Source organism: Papaver somniferum, chromosome 6 (genome assembly GCF_003573695.1).
Source record: "Papaver somniferum cultivar HN1 chromosome 6, ASM357369v1, whole genome shotgun sequence".
Taxonomy (NCBI): Eukaryota; Viridiplantae; Streptophyta; class Magnoliopsida; order Ranunculales; family Papaveraceae; genus Papaver; species Papaver somniferum.
Window position 1 is genome coordinate 133,884,873 of NC_039363.1, and position 23,330 is coordinate 133,908,202.

The 23,330-nt window shown below is 37.0% G+C and overlaps 2 protein-coding genes across 4 annotated transcripts; one reads left to right on the top strand and one right to left on the bottom strand.

The window, feature by feature from the left end:
- The first annotated feature begins 3,596 nt into the window (after positions 1–3,596).
- On the top strand, positions 3,597–7,216 carry LOC113289391 (O-fucosyltransferase 31-like). The gene is made up of 10 exons (XM_026538641.1): positions 3,597–4,184; positions 4,809–4,871; positions 4,975–5,056; positions 5,153–5,223; positions 5,331–5,419; positions 5,508–5,711; positions 5,811–6,060; positions 6,150–6,377; positions 6,479–6,676; positions 6,841–7,216. The coding sequence occupies exons 1-10, from the start codon at positions 4,068–4,070 to the stop codon at positions 7,048–7,050; spliced, it is 1,512 nt and encodes a 503-aa protein (XP_026394426.1). The 5' UTR covers positions 3,597–4,067; the 3' UTR covers positions 7,051–7,216.
- Positions 7,217–7,315: 99 nt separating this feature from the next.
- Positions 7,316–14,052, bottom strand: LOC113289390 (mechanosensitive ion channel protein 2, chloroplastic-like). 3 transcript variants are annotated; one of them, XM_026538638.1, is made up of 14 exons: positions 13,887–14,052; positions 13,182–13,401; positions 13,029–13,088; positions 11,794–11,951; positions 11,262–11,385; positions 11,077–11,180; positions 10,855–10,968; positions 10,309–10,369; positions 9,865–10,014; positions 9,584–9,694; positions 9,303–9,470; positions 9,069–9,182; positions 8,720–8,776; positions 7,316–8,588 (listed from the first exon to the last, which is right to left on the bottom strand). In XM_026538638.1, exons 2-14 carry the CDS (start codon positions 13,260–13,262, stop codon positions 7,581–7,583), a joined length of 2,310 nt encoding a protein of 769 aa, XP_026394423.1. In that variant the 5' UTR covers positions 13,263–13,401; positions 13,887–14,052; the 3' UTR covers positions 7,316–7,580. The 3 variants fall into 3 exon arrangements, with proteins under 3 accessions (XP_026394423.1, XP_026394424.1, XP_026394425.1); XM_026538639.1 differs by lacking the exon at positions 13,887–14,052 and adding an exon at positions 12,461–12,591 and having other exon boundaries at positions 13,182–13,261; XM_026538640.1 differs by lacking the exon at positions 13,887–14,052 and adding an exon at positions 12,461–12,584 and having other exon boundaries at positions 13,182–13,250.
- Positions 14,053–23,330: the final 9,278 nt, after the last annotated feature.

Below are 23,330 nucleotides of genomic sequence, written 5' to 3' on the forward strand. Positions count from 1 at the left end.
TATTGTCCTTTCTGCCTATATGTCTCCATCTTATTTTTGGAATTCGCACTGCTAACTTCATAACCAGCTTCCTGTATTTTTGTAAAGATAGTTCATTTGTACTATATGTACCTTCTATCTGACAAATTACCAACTGGGAATCACTAGTTATTCGTGCATCTTCTATCTTCATTTCAATGGCTAGTTTGAGTGCATGAACCATTGCTTCGTATTCAGTTTCATTATCTGTGGATGCGAATTCCAACCTGAATAAGTAAGTCATTCGTGCTCCTGTTGGTGAAATTAATACAATACCAATTCCATTCCCTTCTCCATTAGATGATCCATCTACTAATATCTCCCATCTATTTGGATTTCGATCGGTTAATAAGTCTTTAGGATTCCCATGTTCCTCATCCACTTCCATCATATCTTCTACATATTCATCTTCTTCTATTGGAAACTCTGCGAGAAACTCTGCGATAACTTGAGATTTTGGTGAAGATAAAATTTCATAACCAATTTCCTAATTTCCTAATTGTGTATTCCACCTTTCAACTCTCCCTGATCTTTTTGAATTCTTCATTGTGGCTTCAATTGGTACTCTTGTTAATACCTTTATCTTATGAGCTTGGAAATAAATGCGAAGCTTGAATGATGCATACACCAGTGCGAGAATTAATTTTTCAATTTTTGAATAATTTTTCTCTGCTGAGTTGTATATTTTACTTATATAATATATTGGTTTTTCTATTCCTTTATCCGAACGTAACAATACTGCACTTAATGCATGCGATGTTGATGCTAAATAGAGTAACAATTCCTCTCATGGCTTCGCCTTTTGCATATGGATAAATTCACCAAGTAATTTTTTATGCTTTGTAATGCTTTATCACATTCTTCCGTCCACTCAAATTTGGTTCCCTTCTTTAATATGTTGAAAAAGTGTTTACACTTATCCGAAGAACGCGAGATAAACCTTCCCAATGATGCTATCAACCCATTTAATTTTTGAACATCTTTCATCGTTGCAGGGGGTGGCATATCTCTAACTGCCTGTACTTTTTCTGGATCAACTTCTATTCCTTTTTTGGATACTATGTAACCCAAATTTTTTCCTTATGATACACCAAAGACACATTTTTCTGGATTCACTTTGATATTGAATTGTCTCATCTATTCAAATATTTCTCGCAAATCGTCAACATGATCCTTCGTCTCTTTACTATTAATTAGCATGTCATCTACATAGACCTCTAATGTTTTATGTATCCACTTTTCAAATATTTTCTCTACCATTCTTTGATACGTCACACCCACATTCTTCAATCCAAACGGTATTTTCGTATAGCTGTATAAACCTCTTGGTGCGAAGAAAGCAGTATGTTCTTGATCTTCTTCAGCCAAAGGGATTTGATTATAGCCTTTATACTCATCCAGCATCGAGACTCTACCATTTCCCGATGCCGATTTTACCATTTTAGGGATATCTGGTAAAGGAAAATTGTCTTTAGGACACGCTTTATTTAAATCGGTGAAGTCTATGCAGATCCTTATCCCCTTACTCTTTTTTGTTACGACTACCATGTTTGCTATCCATTCTGGATATTTTGTTGGCCTTATAATTCCTGCATCCAGCATCTTCTGCAACTCCACTTCTATTTGAGGATCGTAATCAATTGCAATATTTCGTATTCTTTGTTTGAACGGCTTTACATTCTTATTAATGTCCAATTTATGGCATGCGACAGACGGATCTATTCCTGGCATTTCTTCCATAATCCATGCGAAGATATCGTTATATTCTCGCAAGATATTTATCGTTTTTTTCTTCTTCTTCTTTATCCATTTTAGTTCCTATTCTTAATATCTTTGGCTTGTCTTGGGATCCAACGTTTATCTCTTTCGTTGGTTCAACTGCAGTAAAGTTTGCTTTTGGTTCTCCCATTGGTGTTGGTCCTTTAATCTGTTCACCTTCATTCACTGGTACTTCACTTGGTATTCCTTTTCCCTCCTTCGCTCTGATCATATATGTCCGAAGCTCATCCTCCTTTTTTAGTTCTTTTGCTTTTCTCCATCGCTTTTTTGCTCTTCCTTCATAATTTCGTACATCCGTGCGATTGCAAATCTTCGCACTCATAACATCTCCTTTAATTTCACCTATACCACTTGGAATTGGGAATCTGATGCATTGATGCAATGTTGATGCTACAGCCTTTATCGCATGCACTCATGGCCTTCCCAATGACATGTTGTACGGTGATTCTATATCAATCACACATAGTGTTATCTTTGTTTCTATTTCTCCCAGTAATATTCGCATCACAATTTCCCCTTTTGGTTTTGTGACTGCTTTATTGAATACATGTATATTATAAGTCGGACGTGTCATCTCAGCATCTTCGTACCTCATTGCTTTGAATGTGCGACAAAATAAGATATCAACTCCGCTTCATGTATCTATCAGCGTTCTATCGATCATCTATTCCTCTGATTTCTTTTTAATCGCAATATTGTTTCCTCGTTCAGCTGTAACTGTGATTACCAATGGATTTATTTGGTTTAGATTTTCTTCTGGAATTTCATCTGTTGCAAATGTAATCTCCACTTTTTCCCATTCTTTTAATGGAGACTCCTTTTCTACCGTTTCCACCTTCTTTCCTTTGTGATTTCTCTTATGAATCCTTCCAGTTATTCCCGCTTGAAAATCCGCATCAGAGATTGATTCTTTGGTTATAGAATTACACTGCATATCTCTACCTCTTCTTTGTATTGGTACGATTCTTGATTTTTCCATAGATTCTTTATTGTTCTTTCTTAATTTTTCTTAAATCTTCAAATCTATCTTCTTTTTCAAGATTTTGTAAACTTTCTAACAGGATTTATCACCCATCCCTGTTTCCGGCGCCAAAAATGTAGTTGCAAGTTTCCTCACAACCACATTCCATTATAACTATAATCAATATTAGGTAATCATCATTAAACTCTTCATTGATTATCAAGACTTAAGTCGGTTTACAAGATGGATACAAGTATTACAACAATCTTACTCGCTCCTAGATTTACTTTCTCTCCCCTAATTTCTTATCTAACACTCACCAAAAGAACCCCTTCCAAGTAATAACCTCTCCTCTTTATATAAGTATTTACATAGTGGATGACAGCTAAGAGATCCTTTATTTTCGGAATCTTTATGCGATACACTCGCTTATGTACAATCAATCGTTCTCGCACAGACCATACTTCACACAGATCTCCACACTTTACTCGTGACTTTGCTGACATCATCCGATGCGTCATCTCAAGCTTGCCGTGTGCGATCTCCCTCGTTTAAGTTATATAATCTTCACTTCGCATACTTACTAACATGTGCGATGTCTCACTCCTACACAAACTGCAACCTAGTAAACATAACCAAGAACGTTAGTTAGATGAACGTTGAACTCAAGCACCAAAGGTAGAATCACATGTTGTGTTTCGGCATTCGGCCTCCTCGGTAAAGAAAAAAGGTAAAATAAATAAATTACCTGGTACAAGTTTGGGCGACAGACAAGGATAACTGTTGAACCATTTACTCCTCTCAAACAAAAGTGGCAAAGACAGAGATTGATGGCCTGTTACCAGTATAACTCTTTAACCCAACTGTAGTGTCGGTGTAAGAGATTAGATCAAATTAGCCAGTGTTTACAGTTAATCTTCCCTCCAAATGAGAATCATTTGATCTAATCAACTTGATTTTCTGACACAGTGATGCATTTATTATGTTATAGGTTATTGATCCACAACCCTACAAATGTAACAACGGAGACAAAAGAGGGTCCTCAAAAGTGAAGAAGAAAGAAAAAAACTTTATCTTGATTTTGATGATTATCCATCTCTTCATTCTTTTTCACACAAAACAATAATGTTGTTTTTGCTGTTAGTTTTATTTATTTATTACTATTAGTACAAATGTACAATAACAGATGTCGAATTGAGGCTACTTATCTTCCTAACCAGAAGCTTTTGTAACTTTATATTTTATATGAAGTGATATGATACACTCTGCTTGAAAATCTAGGGTTTTTGGATCGCCGGATTGGAAGAAAATGGTTTATTCGTTGAATAATGGTGGAGTTTTTGTGGGTCTTTTAGTGCTTCTTCTACCAGTTTTCTTTCCTAATCTGTTTACTCCTTTGGGTCATGCTTCTCCTTCTATCTTCTCTGTAAGTGTATTACTTTGTCTTCTCTTTTCTTATAGTGGGGTTTTTGAGGTGATTTGAAATTTTGTTGTTTTGGGTTCATTTTCATTTGATTAACTAATTCTAGATTCTAGTGGTTGGTGGCATACTTTTGATTTCTTATTTTTTGAATACCTAATTTGGTAGTGTAGTATTTATACTCATGGTTCACACCAAAAGAAAGAATTTTGGGCATTCTTTTGGTGTCATTCCCAAAAACACTAGGAAAACATGAATTTGGAATGATAGAGTGATGATTCTGAAAGAATTGACTTAGTTAACATCACTGTCTATGTCGAATTTCATCATTGTAAAGCAATATGGTTTTCTACTGACAAGAACTTTTAGCTTGGATTAAACCAATTCACAGCATTTTGTTTATAAATTGAGCTTTGTTTTGCTCTAACTGTCGGTACGTAGGGGATCCAGCGACATACAATATGTGGAATGAATTTAAGAATTCACAGCATTTTGTTCAGAAATTGAGCTTTATTTTGCTCTAACTGTCGGTAACGTAGGGGATCCAACAATATACAATATGTGGAATGAATTTAAGTTTGATCTGTCATCTATGTGTATCTGAAATGGGGTAATTTTCAATTTTTGCAGGAATGGAATACTCCTAAACCAAGGCACTTGCCTCTATTGAAGGGTGCTTTACAACACAAAACTGTATGGCATGTTAATCAAACCTTACTTTCAATTAAAGAAATTCTTCGTGAAGTCTTCTCACTGAATTTGTGATTTTTTGTGTTTAATATGTTTTTACATTCAGAAATACGGACAGCGTTCCGATCTTTGGTCTCCTCTGGCAAGCCAAGGATATAAACCATGTTTTGATTCTCCAACTACCCATGGTGAGTGGTAGAACTGCAGGCATACTGCTATTTATTGCTTGATTAACAGTTGGATCCATCTTTTCTTATCAACGATATGATCTTTTGTCATTATAGTCTTGCCTAAGAAATCTGAAGGATATATCCAAGTATTTCTGGATGGGGGGTTGAACCAACAGAGAATGGGGGTAAGTTGCAAATTATATTGTAATAAAGGAATTCGCTTGTTCATTTGTTCTTATAATTGAGGGGTAAAAAGCATTGAGTTATACATGTAACATCTTTTCCATCGAAGATTTGTGATGCAGTGGCAGTTGCTAAAATATTGAATGCGACACTAGTTATCCCACACCTCGAAGTGAATCCTGTTTGGAAAGATTCAAGGTAGCAGTATTTTCAAATCTGTCACACACCTTCAAGTGTAGGCTAGTTTGCTTATCACAATTATAACTATATATACTATATGCTGCAGCTCATTCTCGGAAATTTTTGACGTGGATCACTTCATTGATGTTCTCAAGGATGAAATATCTATAGTTAAGGAACTCCCAAAAGAGTATTCCTGGAGCTCAAGAGAATACTATGCTACGGCAATTCGAGCTACTAGAATTAAAACAGCTCCAGTTCATGCTTCAGCTAATTGGTATCTGGAAAATGTAATACCTGTATTACAGAGGTATACACAGCCATTGCATGAGTCAAATAAGTTGTATTTTTTTTCTGCCAGTTCTTGTCTACTTAAGAAACACACTGACTTGCACTCTATTTGGTCTAGTTATGGCATTGCTGCTATTGCTCCATTTTCTCACCGCCTGGCATTTGAAGAGGTGTCAAGGGACATCCAGCGCTTACGTTGTAAAGTCAACTTTCAAGCATTGACATTTGTTCCTCATATCAAATCGTTAGGAGATGCTCTTGTCAGTCGCCTTTGTTATCCATCTGGAAAGTACCTGCGAGAAAGAACATCTGAGAATGAAAGACAAGGAGACGGGAAGTTTGTTGTGCTTCATCTTCGGTTTGACAAGGTTCTAAACTGATGAATATGATTTTGGAGCATCATTTAGATACCAAGATGAGTTATCATTAAAATTAATCACGGTGATCTACTATGCAGGATATGGCTGCCCATTCAGCATGTGACTTTGGTGGGGGTAAAGCTGAAAAGCTTGCTCTGGCTAAATACCGCCAAGTACTCTGGCAAGGAAGGGTGCTAAACTCTCAGTTCACTGACGAGGAACTAAGAAACCAAGGACGTTGCCCATTAACCCCTGAAGAGATTGGATTACTTCTCACAGCTTTGGGCTTTGACAACAGTACTCGGCTCTATCTCGCTTCCCACAAGGTTCGGTCGCATCTGAAACCTTTTTGTGCTGAGGAAATTCACAAGTTACCGCAGTTCAATTTAGAGCTTAAAGCCTTAAACATATATGGTTCATCTTTCAGGTCTATGGTGGTGAAGCAAGAATCTCAACATTGCGCAAGTTGTTTCCATTCATGGAAGACAAGAAAAGCCTTGCATCTGCGGAGGAACGTGCCAAAATTGACGGCAAGGCCTCACTACTAGCTGCACTTGATTACTATGTGAGCATGAAGAGTGACATCTTCATATCAGCTTCACCCGGAAATATGCACAATGCCTTGGTAAATATATCTAGCCTATTTATTTGCATACCATCATGTTGACCCTGTATAGACTGGAGATTTGATTTGCCCTTCAAACGAGTATAGGCAAATTTTGGTAAATAAGCATAGCTCTAGTATACAAGCAGACTCATTAATCATCATTATTTGAATATATCTGTCAGGTGGGACACAGAACTTACGAGAACCTGAAAACAATAAAGCCAAGCATGACATTATTGGGCCAGCTCTTCTTGAATAAGAGCATGGGATGGTCAGAGTTCCAGCAGGCAGTCCAGGAGGGGCACAGAAACAGGCAAGGACAGATTAGGTTGAGGAAAAAGAAGCAATCTATTTATACATATCCCGCTCCTGACTGCATGTGCCAGGCTTAAGTAGTTAACCCCACTCTACTATTTAGGTTCCAACATTTGTGTGTGATCCATCCATTATTGTCGCCTATTTTTTCTTTGGCTTGTATGTAATTGAGATACACCGAGGACATGCAATGTATATCATATATATACTGGTGTTATTTTCTAAATTCTAAACTCCTGATCGCCCATTCACAAAGTTCTGGTTGCCTCTGTATGTTTTGGTGTGCATTCGCTAACCCAAATATTCATATACGTATATAGATTTGTACATGACGGACTGAAATAAACAGACGGAAAAAAGAACACCCGACTTAGAGAAATCCAGTAAAATAACTGGATACATATATATTTGATAATGTAAAAGCCAATCCTACATCTGACAGATTTCAGCCTCTTTTTCTTTCATTTGGAGTACGATAGTTTCAAGGGTGGGAACGGGTAACATGTACAAAGCATCAAACCAGCTAAGAAAAGTGTGGTTTCATGCGTTCCTACCAACTAGATTGAAACCATTAGAGAACACACAGATTTAGACCACCTGTACTTCTTCACTTCTCAGGATCCCGCTGATGATCAGCTAACATGGCACCAGGAACAGATGGAAAATGACCCTTCTGGTCTTTGGTGGCTGAGGAAGACCCATTTCCATTATGGCATGCTGCCAATTCCTTAGCCTCCCCTGGAGTAGATGAGGGAACGTTTGGGCCTTCCTCTTCCTCAATTGGGAGGGTTCGCTTTGAGCCATCTAAAGCAACACCAAGAACAATGTTATCTTCCATGGCAGGTCGAGGCCTCTCATTTTCCTGTTTTGTGTGTGCCATAGCTGGACTTCCTTCTGTTTTTACACTACCCAGTTCAGACGCTGGGGAGTTATCAGAAGCTGCTTTTACTCGGGTAGCATCAGAAGAACTTTGCGCCAATGAGTCCAAGACTTGGAGTTGTTTCTTGAGTGTAGAGGATGCAGATATTGTCGGCGTAGTGTCAGCATTACTGTTCTTCTGCCGAACGTCTCCTGAAGTACCCTTCTTATGTTTCTTCTCAGGGTTTTTCTGTGCGGAACCATCAGAAATTGGACTCGGTCCCTTTGTGTCAGACGTTGACCTTTCTGGCCCCTTGGCATCAGCTTTGGGATCAGATACTGATGTTGTCAAATCAACCTTCGTGCCCGCCTTCAAATCAGATGATGACGCAACAGCCTGTGGACCTGCTTTGGAGTCAGATGTTACTTTATTATCTGTCTTTGATTCGAGTGATTTCTCTGCATCCTTGACATCTGCCAGGACATCAGATGATGAGACCTTAGTATCTTGTTCTTCGTTCTTGCGTGCTGAACGAGGTTGAGATTTTGATTTTTCATCTCCATTAATTTTGTACGAAGGCTCAATCAGCAGAAATGGACGGTTCCTACCAGCTCTAGGCCTAGCATAGATGGTCTCAGCAAATGGTATATTTTCCATGTCAGGGTCGTTGTATATTTTCTGAACAGTACGAATTGGAGTGGCAAGACGTGCACGATGATGGCTGATGACTCTGAGGAGATCCAACAAAATAGCTTCCTGCTTCATCAAACATCAACTAAGTACACCTTCTGAACTAAACAAGTTAAATAGGCAATAAACTAATCCTACAAGGCTACGACCATATGCCAAGTCAGGTAAGAAAAAAGAACAAAACGAAAACGCTTTACCTTGACACACAGGTATTCTTCATGATGGGAGGTCTTCACAAAGCAAGATATTAAAATCTGTAACACAGCAATAGCAAAAAGATAAATGCATTAGCAGCTGATAGAGTGGAGTTTGACAAAAATATTTTTTCTACAGAACTTATGTATTAAAGCTAGGGTAAAAACAATTAGTTTGAATAATTCAAAAGAGCAAACAGAGTGAAGATCGATTTGAACTAGTAAATTTTTGTAAGAATATTATTGCAGTTCATAAGAGCAAATCATCTGTTAACAGGTGCGTAAAACTAGTAAAATCAAATGCAGGAAGAGCAAATGTGTAAACAAGAAAAAGTTCGCAAAAATGGACTACCAAAAGTGCTTGGTTTTCTGGATCTATGTTTTCCAAAAACACTCTTCTGTGCAACTTCTGCTGCTCTACTTGAGGATTTTTTGCCAGGACTTTGCGCATATCTGCTACAATATTCTGCACAAAGAAACAAATAACAACCATATTTTGCTCAAAAAAGAAACTGTGATGCAAATGTTATCTTCTAGAAGACATGTGCATGTTAATTGACAAACAAATATGTGACTTCTTCCTTACGTTAATCTTATTGACATCCAAGTGGCTGATGGCAAGGTGTGTCTTGATACGCCAATGAGTCTTCTGTGTAAGATTCCTTACAACATTCACTGTAAACTTGTGATTTGGAATGTGAACTGCTTCACGATCTTCACCTCTTATGATTGTTGGTGACCACCAACCTACATGCTGAAACAACAGAATATCAATAAGCAATGACGAATAGTTCCACCTGTGCTTATTAGCAACTCTAACCAGCATAGATTCTGTTTTCTGTATTTCCTCGGATGATAGAAACAAACCTCAACAGTACCGGAAACTTCATAGCCTTCAATCTTTGTTTGGATCCATTCATTTGTGATAAAGGGTCGTGTTGCATGAATCATTGCACTTGATAGGAAGTTTGTGAATATCTGAACAAAATAACACCAAAAAGTTGCTCTGTTAAAACATTGAAAAATTAGCATTAGACAACCAAATTTTAGTTAAAGGAAAACAAACAAACTAGCATAAAATAAAAGATACTGAAGATACTTGAATTTAGGAGATTTGCTGAAAATATGAGAAGAATCAAATATTGTACCTCACGTCCAGCAAGAGTCAGAAGTACTGTTCCAAGACCTCCTGCAGTAAGCCATTTCTGTGTAGAGAACCCAAGCAACTCCATGAACAATGAAACAGCTGCTACCCAGACTGCAGTATAAATAGCTTTTCCAGCAAATTGAAAACCCATCTGTAGGGAAAAAAAAGAAGAGGTAAATTACACAGACAAAACCACATTAACATTTATGCACATCAGTTTTATATATATATATATATATATATATATATCAATTTTAAGGTTACACGAATGTCAAACTGGTAGGTATTGTTTCTTCCCTCATTACATATTCTAACTTGGAAGATCCCGCGGTCTTAAAAATTGGAAATTTATTCTAAAGTAACGAGTATCTCAAACGCCATGAAAACATCTACATGTATAAACCAGTGCAGCAAGCTGCATGAGAAAAAAGTAAAGGAGACGTACATTTCTTGTATCGTTGGAGTCAACTGCCTCCATAAAGAATTTCTGGGCTTGTTGTATCAAGCTGCATAGAAAAGAAAAACAAGTTCAACAACCAAAGAAAATCATGATCATCATTGCCTTTCTCGACACTCTGAAACTGCAAAAGTACAGGCTAAAGACAGGTACACGAGAAGAAAAAGTACAAGCAGCAATTATGCAAGACAACGAAATATGTGAAAAGAAGAACAGGTAGCATTTTCTTCAAAGGGCATATCAAATTTTCGAGGTATGCGCAAGAAAGCACTTTAAGAACTCATGTAAGAAGATATAAAAAAACATTCTTTAATCGCGACCGACTCATTCCACCCACTATACATCAACTAAATGTTAATCAGAAGCTTCACTAGTATTAATTTTCTTATCAGCAAGCATAACAAGAAAGTTACCCACCACCTACTAAAAATAACCACCCCTAGAGGTAAACGGAAGTAAGAAAATTTTCGAAGTACAAAAGAAAGATAATCTGCTGCTCAGTAGTGGTTAGACTGACAACATCAAAGCACTCACCTTGATAAACAATAAGCGAATGCCAGTACAGTTGACAAGGATCTCACGAAAATCAAAAGGCGATGTTTAACAGCCTGGCTAGCTTCTGAAGGTAAAATTATGGGATCCAGTGCCCTGCAACAATTGCTGAACTAATTAGCAAGTGATATTTCAGGCACATACTACTATAGTGACAGATCCATTAAACTCCTTGTCATAAATTATAAAATTAGTGAAACACACCCGCAGATAAGGGAGGCCCCTGTCCACAAAAGTAAAGGTTGGAGATATGAAGTCATCACATAATGTGTTTGGCTTTTTTTCCAATTATTGGTGTTATCACTCTTCTGCAAAAGATTGTCGACAAACAAATTACACCACCGAAGGGGTAAAAGGAAGAAATGGAAAATCAAAAATCATGAACTCACATGAAGAAACAAGTTCCTGCTGAGACGCATAAGTGGTGCCAGGCCCCATACAGTGAAAGCTAGGATACTGACTGCTGAGACCACCTTGAGGAGGAGAGGACTTCCACAAAAAGCATTGTATGATCTATATGTGTAGAAAAAGTAGTAGCTAATCAATATTTTAATAGTTTTTATTCATGTTAAATGATAGCGGCACTTTATGTTCCGAATTAAATCTGCATTTCGCTTGTGTTTTGTTTCCTCAATTGCTATGGTTCCTGCTCATTATTAAATAACTAGAAGAAGCATTAATATCGCCAAAATCAAGTTATGGCAGCTGGAACGAAATAGTTATATTTTGTTGAACCTTTGGAAATTTCATCCATCAAAAAGTGTCATGGCCAAAGAATACTTACAGAAAATTTAGAGTTTGGAAAACACATCAATCTAAGAAGTTGACATGTATCATGAATTAATGCATGTGAGCCAATAGAGTCATAAACGTCCACAGTTGTGCCAACTTATACACAGTATCTCAAAAAGTAATTTATACCTTGTTGCAGTTGAGATGGCAGTTTTGAGAATAGGTATTTCATTTGCTTGAGCAGGTATTAGGAAAGAACGGCACTTGACAATGTCGTATCTAGAAGTGACATAACTAATTGGCCGCTGTACATTTCCAGAGAGATGAAGACTCAAAGCATCAAGTTGCTGGAAATATAACAAACAACAATTCAGGGTGTCAACTGTCAAAGCACATTTACTCGAACAAAAGAAACATCATACATCCAACAGGTAATTAAATTACAAACTGAAAACTTTGAGATTATATATTCAAAACAGATTTATGCTACTTTCGGAGAAGAATGATCATCCGTTTCATTCATAATCAAGTAGTTCTAGGATAACATAATCCCACTCTTACTTGGGGCAAGTCTTATGGTGAGTCGATCCATATGGAACACACACATAAAACTATGCCACATAAGGCATAAGCCCTAAACAAATTCTATGAAAAACTAAGTTTTCTGGTTTTCCATACAAACTAGAGAAACAAGAGAGGACTCTCGTTTGATAATTTATTTTAGGAAAACGAAATGTCTTCTCATTTTTCAATAGCTCTCTCTCACCAGCCGTTAGATATATCTAGTCCATGATAGTTATGCTAAACGAGATTCCCAATCTGGTTTCAAGCGAAATTCATCAATCTCATACGACACCTGTTTGTTCATTTTTCCAGTTTTGACTCCATACATCTCAGGACCCAGAGCTGGCAACAGTGTTTCCAAGGATTATGGATGAGAAGTACAAGACCTTCATATTTGTAAAGTGGTAGGAATGACTCTGTAGACTACCAAACACAAGGTCTTAAAAACCAAATCAAATCAACCAAAAAAAGGAAATATTAGCAAGCAGATGAAACAGACTAGAAGTCTGCAACTCACACAAGACCAATAAAAAATGAGTTCAAAGACTCAAAACTATAAATCAGGATGCCCTGAATCAGGCAATAATTTATCTCTACTGGCCATCTTCCAACATCGGCTATCCACCACAGAACTTCTATTCATATCAAAGTGAATGGGAAAATGAAAGTTGCGATGATTTTTGCTGTGTCATCCGAAGGACTAGAAGCCAGTAAAAGATAATCTTCATAGGGAAGATCTTCAAGATAAGTTTATCTATCTCACCCAATTCTAAAAATGATAATGTTTGACTTTTCTCTATGTAAGCCTAGAAACATACAAAATCAAAGAAGAGGATTATGAAATCTGACAAGAAGCATACCGAACCACGAGACGAAAGGAAAAAAGGTGATACGCGTAACCGGCCTTTTCCAAACAAACCCTGAGAAAGTCACAGATACATTTAGCGTTTGCAGAAATCAACACCACAAAAAAGGTGTGCATGACAAAACCAATCAAGTAAAGAAATATCCACCTCGGATTGGCAAGTGAAACCACGTTTCTTATGAGTTCCCAATTCATAAGACAATCTCAGGGAACCAGCAACAGCCATCATTGAAGAGGTTGTGAAGTGATACTAGTAGCACAAGATCATAATGCAGCTAAGCATCAGATAGCAACTACACTCCACACAAGACTATCGTAATTCACAAACAAATTGCGGTAAATTGTTGGACCATCCAAAAATCCGCTACCTGTACAGCAAAGAAAAAAGGGAGTCATCTGACTGCAAAATATTATCAGCAATACTGTGTTTAAACATATATGTGAACTCCAATGGTGTCAGTTATAATGCCTCATTAACTCAAATTAATATGCCAATCATATCCTTCACTTCATTTAATTTCCTATACATCAAAACCAGTTTAACGTACAAAGTAACCCTAGTTTAGAATTCACAACATGATCATTAGCACTTAGCTAGACCACAACTACTAGGGCTAACAGGTAAATAAATTTTCCTAACCTGAAAAGTATCATTTTAGGGTTTCAACGTAGTCATAAAGCACATATGCCGTAGACTCCTCAAACCTTACAATAGAATAAGCTCGTTTCATGTTTTCAACAAAACAAAATCAATTGACAATCAAAAACTTAAAAATCCCCTAAAAAAAACCTAATTGTTGCCACAAAAATAAGTTGAATTGAAAAATGAAAACTTGAAGATGGTTTCGCTAACCTCTCCTCGTCGATAACCCTGATTAAGTTCTATTGATAAGTGGATTTTGATTATTTGTTCCGAGAGAGAGACACAAAGGAAATAATTGAAGTTTAGCTGCAGCCTGCAAAGAAGCTCCCTCTCTCTCGCTTTCTTCTGTATATTACTATTATTAATCTGGCGGTCAAAAATCCAAATAATTCCTCTTCACTTTCCGACACTCTAATACGCGACCTGCGTATTATTGACGCAATCTCATCCGTTTGATTGGTATGTTCATCTTAGTACAATCTTTAGATGACGATTAAGTGGGACAAGTTCTTTCGATGGCATTTTAAAATGATGAAGCAGAATATGTGGCATCCCTTCATTCTTCTTTCGAAACGTGGAAATTTTGGATATCCGTATGGAAGTTATCGAAGTAGAAGAGCAGGCACGACTCGTGCAGTTACGCGGCTACCCGGCAATGTCTTTGTACTTTTCTCTTTCCTTTCCTTTCTGTCTGTTTTTTTTTTCTTTTCTGGACTCAATGTCTTCACTCCTTGCCCTTGGACACGACGTATTATGGTGTCTGGTCAAGGTTTTCATGTGAACCCAACACGAAATATATGGTCCATATGGGTATTGAGGTCTAGAACATCTCCAACAGAAGGTGTAAAAAATTCTATTTGGATTTTTTATTTATTTAAAATCCTGTTATAGGGGTGGCGGGTTTTATTAGAGGGGCGGCAGTGTGATAATAATGTCCCTTTAGTTGGTTAGGAGATATCCTATAGAGGATGTTAATTGACTAGATTACCCTCCCCATTTTTTAACCTAAATCAAAGTTAAATTGAAAATTTGTTTTCTTTCTTCTTCTCTTCTCCTCCTCCCATCAACCGTAACCTCCATTAAAACTCAAAATTTCATCTTCTTCGATTAATCGACGATTCGAAAATTAATCAAGTGTAGTGTAATGACTTATATGAGGTATGTTTGAAAAACGCAGGTACGATTTGGTTTATTTTGTTCGATTGAAGTTTAATTTCTATCAAAAATTAGGGCTTTATATGAAAATTGAAATTCAAATTTTTGGGTTTATGTGAGTTACGGTTGATTTTAATTCAATTACGAACCGTAACTGGAGATTTTGATGTTGTTACGGTTGGTAATTGAACTATTACGAACCGTATGTTCTTATATCTGTGAATTTTCTTCAGTTACGTCTTTTTTTCAACCGTAAGTGAACTTACGGTTGATGTCGATATCAGAATTACGAACCGTAAATAACCCTGAAACCCAGAGTTCAGAAAGGTCACCAATTACGGTTCATAACTAAAATTAGAAATGAACCGTAAATACTGTTACTGTTGGTAACCATTTTAGTTTACGAACCGTAACTAAGTTACGGTTCGTCTCGAGCATCTGGTTATCAACCGTAACTGATTTTATGATTGGGTTTTACCCAAATTTAACCAGTTATGATTGGTAGTTCATCTTTTATGAACCGTAACTAAGATTTACGGTTGGTTACGAGCAAAATTCCAACCGTAATGAACTCTGAAAATGTAAAAAAATGTGATTTTTTTTTTAAACTCTAAAATTTGATTTTGTTTTGATTTAGAGTTAATTGAAGTGAAACTTAATCATTAACAGTAAACTAGATTATCAACACTAAACTATATAAGGGTTAATTAGTCATTTTCAGTTTTTGGATAAGGGGCACCTGAAATTACCATGGAATGACCCTTTTTCTCCTATTACCCGCTGCTCCTCTAATAAAATATGTCGCCCCTATAACATGATTGTTTATTTATGGGGTCTACACATGGAGTAAATATAGGACCTCATATCTAAAAAACCATCTCCAACAGTGAGAATTTTAAACCTTAGAATTAAAAGAAAAATTAGTGAAAAACATGACGTGGAGGTGCAGTTGAAGGTGTAAATAACACTTTCTTGAACACCTTCATATTTAGTAATTGGTCTCTCCTAACTTGTAGGACCCTACTATTGGGGATGAATTTATGTCAAATGGGGGTCTAAAATCCTATATGTCACTAAAAAAACATCCACCCTCTGTTGGAGATGCTCTTAGGGGGCTTAGGCCTATTATACATGGCTAAAAAAAGTTGTTTGACATACCAGGTGGAATTGCAAACGAATTGCGCCACTATGGGAAAACTATTGAGCGACAGAGTTTTTATTGATCGTCATTATCAAAAGCGCTGGTGATACTATGAATATTGCTGGCGTCATCCAACCATCGCGAGATTTACATAATGATTATCCATCATTAGTTATTTTGCAACGGCTATTTTCCCCATGCTGGTTCCCATATATACGCCTTTGTACTTCATTATTTCACCTACTTCTGCATATATCTTACTGATTTCTCTATTTGTATACTCAACTTTAGATTTTACAATCGTCAGTGGCGAGATCCAACGAAGAGAGGAATGTTTTTATGAATCAGTTTAGATTACAGCAAGAAATGTATCAAAGGAGGTTGCAAGAACTTGACGATGAGGAACCTGAAGATAATAAACTAATCGACACTCTGATGCTCGTACATACGGGCCAAATACCTAAAGTTCCAGAGCTACAAGAAGTATTCTCAAGAAGATATACGAATCGATAGGGGAATTACCATCAGAAGCTGATGCACGATTATTTTCTTCCCAATTGTGTGTACTCTGATCAATTTATGCCTTGGCATCTGGTGAAAAAGATTATTGAAGAGCTTTGTCAAGTAGAACCTCAATTTTATTATCAGTTTGATGCACTGAATATTAGAGGTCATAGCCAACTTTTCATTTCAAATTAATCAACTTTTCATTTCAAACCAATATTAAGTAGAATGCAATAACAACATATCAAATTAAAATGCAACACTTCAAATTAAAACTTAAATTCATACATCAATTATCTAGAGGTTTTATTACATCGAACTCATCATCATCATCATCACCACCAAGTTGGTTGTTATTAAATCCAGCTTGTTATTCAATTTGTGCTTAGATCTTGTCAAATTCAATTTGCCATACATGTTTTTGCTGGGGGTTCATAATTGAAGTGTCAGCTTGAAGAATGTTATGCTTGTTATAGTCATTCACAAATTTTTCTCGAGAAAGGCGAATTTTCTTACTCTCTCTGTTTTGAAATTTCCTACCAATTGCTCTTTGCTTCTCGACGATCTTCTGATGTTCCATTAACTCGGCATGTTAAATCTATTGGAGCTTCCACCTTCTTGAGCTGATTTTCTAGCAAGTCTTGCTCTGTTTCCTCCCATAAGTTTTTTTATTAGCATCATCATTATTGAGAACTAAGTTGACATTTGAGTTTCTTGGGGTATCTGGTGAAGAATTTGATGGACCTGTTGAAAATGGTGAAGAATTTGGTATTGAGAGAGAAAAATTGTATGGTGACCTTTCAGGTACTTGTTGATTAGCTGCTAACAATTCTGGATTATATTTGTTCAACACCTTCAAAATATGATAACAACTTTTGAAAGCGAAATTTTTGCCATTTTTTCGCTGCCATTCTGTACGAACATGTTTTTCAACATCACAATCCACAAGACCACTCTCCCAGGCTCTCTTGGCTTGCATTATTAATCAAACACAAGAGGTGACTTCCCTATCGATTACAATGAAGCGTTCTGCTAACCCTTTTGCATCACGATAATTGATCTTCATGGTTTGTTCTTCATATTTACGAAATATATTTTCCCACATGGTGTCACCATGTTGTTGTGCACCATCGATACAATCTTGGGTAAAATAAACATAATTACGATAAATGCATTTATCTTCCGTGATATTGAATTTTGCACTCTGGACTTTGGTTTTTTTACCTTTGCCTTGACTTTGAGATTTTGAATCCATATTACAAGAAATTAAGAAATGTAGAAAAGGTGTGATTGTTTTAAATTTGAAGAAGGTTGAGAGATTGAGAAATTATAGAGAGATTTAGAAATTCTGGTGTGAGTTGAAATGAGTTTGAAATTGGGTATTTATAAAGGGGGAAATTGTAGCCGTTGAATGAGGAACAACTGAGCGATGACGCTTCCAGCGAGCGACATCATGACTATCGTTGTCGCTAGAATGACCGACGAGCGATGTTGTGACCATCTAGCGATGGATACTCTATCGCTCGTTAGAGACTCCGTCATGTTTGCCTAACTGTTATTCTTGACACATAGGCAGATATGTTTTGGAATTTGGCATAACCATAGTGGGTGCTAAAGTGGAAAAATTAGATGCTTGACATGTGCATAAGAATAGGCCTTAAAGGGTGGAAGGAACTGGATCTAGAAAAGTCAAAACAACCTTTGATTTTACCCGTAGACCAATTTTATAGTGAAAAACAAATTTTTCCAGTGCCACTGTTATAATAAATAAAAAATATATAATTGTTACTTCGTTCAATAGACTGCCTAACATCATCAGGTATTTCATGTTGAACCGAGCTCAGAGCATTCTTTAAGCTAATATTGTTAGAGCACTGCTCGGTCGAACTCGCAAGCGTTGCTATCTCAAGATTGTTAGTGAAGTTTAGTTGATCAAAACTATATACTTGATTTCTAGTCTACTTGTAGCGATGTCTCGGATTAGGATAGAATGTGTAGTTGAGCTTTAGACTTCACGGCGTTCACCAATTGAAGAAGAAGATTTACTGAGGAGCTTGGAGGAACTTCATCAACAAAAGGTATGTGGATACTAAAACTTATCCATCAGTCAGAAGTCTATTTTATTCTATCTTCCAATGAGACTAATTCGTATAGTGATTAATGATTTTTCGTGGGTTGTAGAGGTTCAAACTCTCGGATTTGTGAAGGATAATTTTTTAGACTTAATAAAAAAGATAAATATATACAATAAAATATTAACAATGGTGAGAGGTACTGGGACTAATGATTCGGCCAATCTTCATAAAACAGGGCTCAATGAATTATTCTCGACAATAATCGCTCAAAACATAAGTTATATGGACTCTTATTTTGCCAAAGTAGATTCTCAAAAAATTGATTGTAAATGTTAAGCATGGAACATCAAATAACCTAAGCTAAGCATGACCCATCTAATCAAATAACACCCAATTTAATCAAATCATATTTCAATTCATTTTTAATGCAAAACTCTTAAAAAGAATTAATTAAATTACCCATGTATGAAGTTCGGCCTCCTCCGTCGTCCCGGTGGTGGGGTTTAACTCATCATAGTAAAAATGCTCTCAAAATAATTATTTATGGCTCAAAAATGGTTCACAATGATGAAATAAAGAGAAAATGATGAAAATTGAGTGTTTGCAACGTTTATAATTGTTGCAAACACCGTTACAAAGAACGATAAAAGAATATTGTTGTTGTCTGCGTAGCTGACTACGACCCACAGGAACTGGTCATTGTCACTGTTGAAGAACGACGGTTTTTGGTTGTCTGTTCTTCGTGTTCTTCATCTTCATCAATGGCAGCAGCAGAAACAGAGAAAAATGGTGGATTCTTCCTCTGCAACGCTCTCCTCTCTACTCCCAACTCTCGACCCCCTTTCTCTGACCTCCAGGGACTCTATTTAAACCCGAAGCATGCATCGAATCTCCTCCATAACTCCACAAATCCTCGGCAGTGAAAGAAAATATTTTCGGATATTTTCTTTCCTGTTTTAGCTTTTCACGCGTTTTCTCTGTTCCAGCACGCTCCAATTTGATTACACATGCTCCAACAGGTTGCTCGATGCATGAAACACGAGCAGAACACACACAAAATCTTCCAGAAGTCGTAGAGAAACTCTTCTGCATGTGTTTTAGCTGTTTTGAGCCCGTGAATTGGCTAGCCAATTCTAGCCAAATTTGAGCTAAGAGAACACTCACAACAACTTTTCCATGTTAAATCACAACTTCTCACCAATTTTCAGCGATTGAATCGCACTAGAACACCTTCATTTTGCTGATTAAAAATCTGTCAGGAGTGAAAATGGTTTTCCCGCCAAAACACGAATTTGAATGTTGAAGACGATATGCCCCCTATCCTGAAATGGGGTGCGAATAGCATATGCCTTGGGGGTGACCTGTGGGTGTCCCTTAGTAATTAGGTTACCCCTTATCCAAAAGCGAGAGTCCGAATAACACTTGTCCTCCGGGTGCCAAAATCAACTTTTCGAGCCGAATTTTCCAAAAATGTTTATTTCCTAAAAATACATAAAAACACAATATTAGTACAAAAATAGTGTTTCAACAATACAAACATTGAGGACAAAGTAGACACAAAAATGTGTCTATCAAATACCCCCAAACCTATTATTTGCTAGTCCTCGATCAAATCTAATCTAAAAAATAAAATGACTACACTTAGCACGTGCAGTAAGCCGTTAAACCACTAGGTGGCCCTAGTGGCGGAGTGTTGTCTCCGGAGGGTTTACCAGAGGTGTACCAACAAAACCTTCATACTCCAAACCCTAGCTATCTATGTCGAACCTTGGAAGGCACTAAAGAATCTCCTTGGTTGGCTTACAATCACTGACTACAGGAGGAAGTACCCTGATGCGAAATTCCAATTGTTGTACACGAGTTTACACTCAAGCATACTAAAATTCATATAAAGTGACAGAGCTCTACTCAGATAGTTGCACTATGGACATCATATTCGGAGTCAAACTAATCATATGGATAGAAAAAGGAGATGGAAATAGAAAAATGTAGATGGTTTTGATGTTAACCAAATGATCGATGTTTCACATATCTGTCTGAAGGCCACTGCCAGAATGAACCTATCCTAATGGACTGAGATACCGGTCTGACTAATATCAACACAACTGGCATATACAAGGGAACCAGTGGTCAATAACTTAAATCTAGATCAACAAACTGGCAAATACAAGGGAACCAGCAGTTGACTACACAGAACAATAACCATTTTTATTTTTTTAAACTTAACGGCATGAATAGATCTTTTTGATCCAAGCGCATGCTTCTTGTCAGCAGATTACACGATAGTTCCCACGGGTCCTGCATTCCACGCTTGCTTAGGCGACGGAAACAGGAAGAACACACGCATATTGCTATCCAAGTGTTAATACTTATTCCGATTGGTCTAACTGGTCCGGTTTTTTTTTTTTTTTAGTAACTCAGTCACTCTAATTCACCCTAGCAGCGGTAACAACTTGAACCGTGTGCCCCACATAATCACTTAGAGAAACATAGTTTAAAATGAAAAAATAAAATGAAAAAAAGAAATGAAAAGGACTCAACGAGATATGGTGCAACTATCATGTTATTTCTAACACCCGAGCTCTGTGCTTTTATGAATAGACTCTATAGATGTTTCTATCTAATCAGATTGGTTCCTCAACTCCTACAACCAAGATGTTCCCATCCACTTAGATTGGTTAGTGCAAACCTTAATAGGAATAAATTTCTAGTCTATGGAGTTTAGTAATTGCAACTAAAAAGTTTCTCCCATACCCCCAAACTTAAATCTAACATTGTCCTCAATGTTCTAAAGATGAAACTAAAAGCATGAACAAGGAGAAACTGTTACCATTTGAAGCGAAAGAGTTAAGGAAAGATATTACCGTGTTGCATGAGCATGGGATACCTCCCAAGAAGTGCTAAGTTTAAAGTCTTCAGCCAGACTTAGGAAAGGATTAGTCAACTCGAACCATAAAGTAACAGTCGAAATAACTGTGGGTCTTCAAAACTAAATAGAGCTGACCAAAGGAAACTGCAATGAACCAAGAAAGTGAACAAGACTAGCATGCCCTTACTTAGTTTCCTGATTAAGAAATTTATATATAATTGTGGTTCAGGTTCAGGTTCTATGAAAGGGTCTAAATAGAAAATTTTCATTGGCTGCGTTTCTTCATTGGTGGGATCTGAATCATTAGGTCCTAGAGTCTGGAAAAACTCAAATATGATCTTAGAAGCGCACAATAATAACCTAAATAACTGAGGATCCTCTAAGTCAATAAGATTTGAGTTACATAATTGACCACAATGAGAGTAGTGGACATTCTTAAGCAAATGTGTCGATTCTAATTTCCTAAAGCATTTAGGTTTGTCTCACAACTTAATATTCGACACATTTGGAATATAAACGTTCCCACAGTTGGAAGAAAACTATTTGGTGGGAAAACAAAGTCAATCTGGGGATCATAGCCTGGGCAAACCACATCAACCAGAGGATGGGTTTCTAAAGACTGAACTTCTTCCTGGACATCATTAGGTTCGGGAAAACGAGTATGAAGGTAATCTTGTAAAATTGTCGAGGCAGAGATATCAAGTCCAAAATGAGGGAGCTCTGTAAGAGCTAAAGGTATGGCGCAAGGAGAATGATAATCACCCCCAAACTTAGATTTTTGGGTATCTCTAGATAGACTAGCTACAATTTCCTTAATTTCTAGATCATTGGAATCCTGAAAATAGTCAATTGCTTCTGTTAGGTTATACTCAGGTGATGCATCCTCACTCATATTTAAAAGCTCTATGAGTTCATCTTCTTCGTCTAAGACTATTGTTTCTAAATCGCTAGACTCTAAAACATTATTCTCAGAATAAACTCGTTCCTCTAAATCATTATCGTCTTTGTAAACAGGAAATACTACATCGTCTAAAACGAGGGTATCTCTAGTCAAATCCTCGTCCTTTTGAATAGGTGAATAATTATTAAAATTATTTGGATTTGAACTAGAAATAATATTATCATTGTAAAGCTCAATTGGAGTAACCATTTCCTGATCACTATTCCTACATAAGTATGATTCTCCATCAACACTATCCTCATCATAATAACATGAAAAAGATCGAACCTCATCAAAACAAGTAGTGCTACCAAGTCTTTCGTTCGTCTCAGCCATCAGCTTGAGGGATTCCTCTATAGAAAGTTCACTCATTATTGTAGTTCTTTCGTCTAGAATTACACTATTCATCTCAGCTAACTTACGCGTCGACTCAGCTAACTCCCTGAGGGACTCTTCTAAAGGAGGAATAGGAACAGAGGGATCATAAAAAGGACTACTTTTCAATAGTTTGATTGTATCCTCTAGAGACGAAGAACTAGTACTATAATCTTCTTGCTCGTAAGACTGATGCATGTGTGGATAGTAATTGGGCTCACCAGGGTATGACCCATATCCTTCCAAATGATGGTGTTCCCAACCACTATTCCCAACATGGTCATAGAAAGGATGATGTCCATATTCAAATTCAGGTCGATAATCATTGTATTGGCTTCTATCATACCAGTTCGATATTCTTAATTGCAAGGGGATTCTACACAATCACAAACAAGGCTGACTCGACCAAATCAAACCTATAAAATCTAGCAAACAACAAGCATGATGGCTCCACTTAGATTGTTTCTAGACCAGCTTCTAATCCTTCGAAAGGGAATTCGTTACAATTTAAGCAAACCCCTCTGGAGTCAATCCGAGTCAAAGTAAGTTGGGGGTGCGAATAGCAGATGCCTTGGGGGTGACCTGGGGGTTCCCC

Excerpts from the sequence above, each read along its gene's own strand:
- LOC113289390 (XM_026538638.1), bottom strand. The coding sequence starts at position 13,262 with ATGATGGCTGTTGCTGGTTCCCTGAGATTGTCTTATGAATTGGGAACT. Across the intron at positions 11,181-11,261 it reads GCAGGAACTTGTTTCTTCAT|AAGAGTGATAACACCAATAA; the intron begins GTGAGTTCATGA and ends AATCTTTTGCAG. Across the intron at positions 9,183-9,302 it reads TGGATGTCAATAAGATTAAC|AATATTGTAGCAGATATGCG; the intron begins GTAAGGAAGAAG and ends TTCTTTGTGCAG.
- LOC113289391 (XM_026538641.1), top strand. The coding sequence starts at position 4,068 with ATGGTTTATTCGTTGAATAATGGTGGAGTTTTTGTGGGTCTTTTAGTG. Across the intron at positions 4,872-4,974 it reads GTGCTTTACAACACAAAACT|AAATACGGACAGCGTTCCGA; the intron begins GTATGGCATGTT and ends TTTTACATTCAG. Across the intron at positions 5,224-5,330 it reads TGAACCAACAGAGAATGGGG|ATTTGTGATGCAGTGGCAGT; the intron begins GTAAGTTGCAAA and ends TTTCCATCGAAG.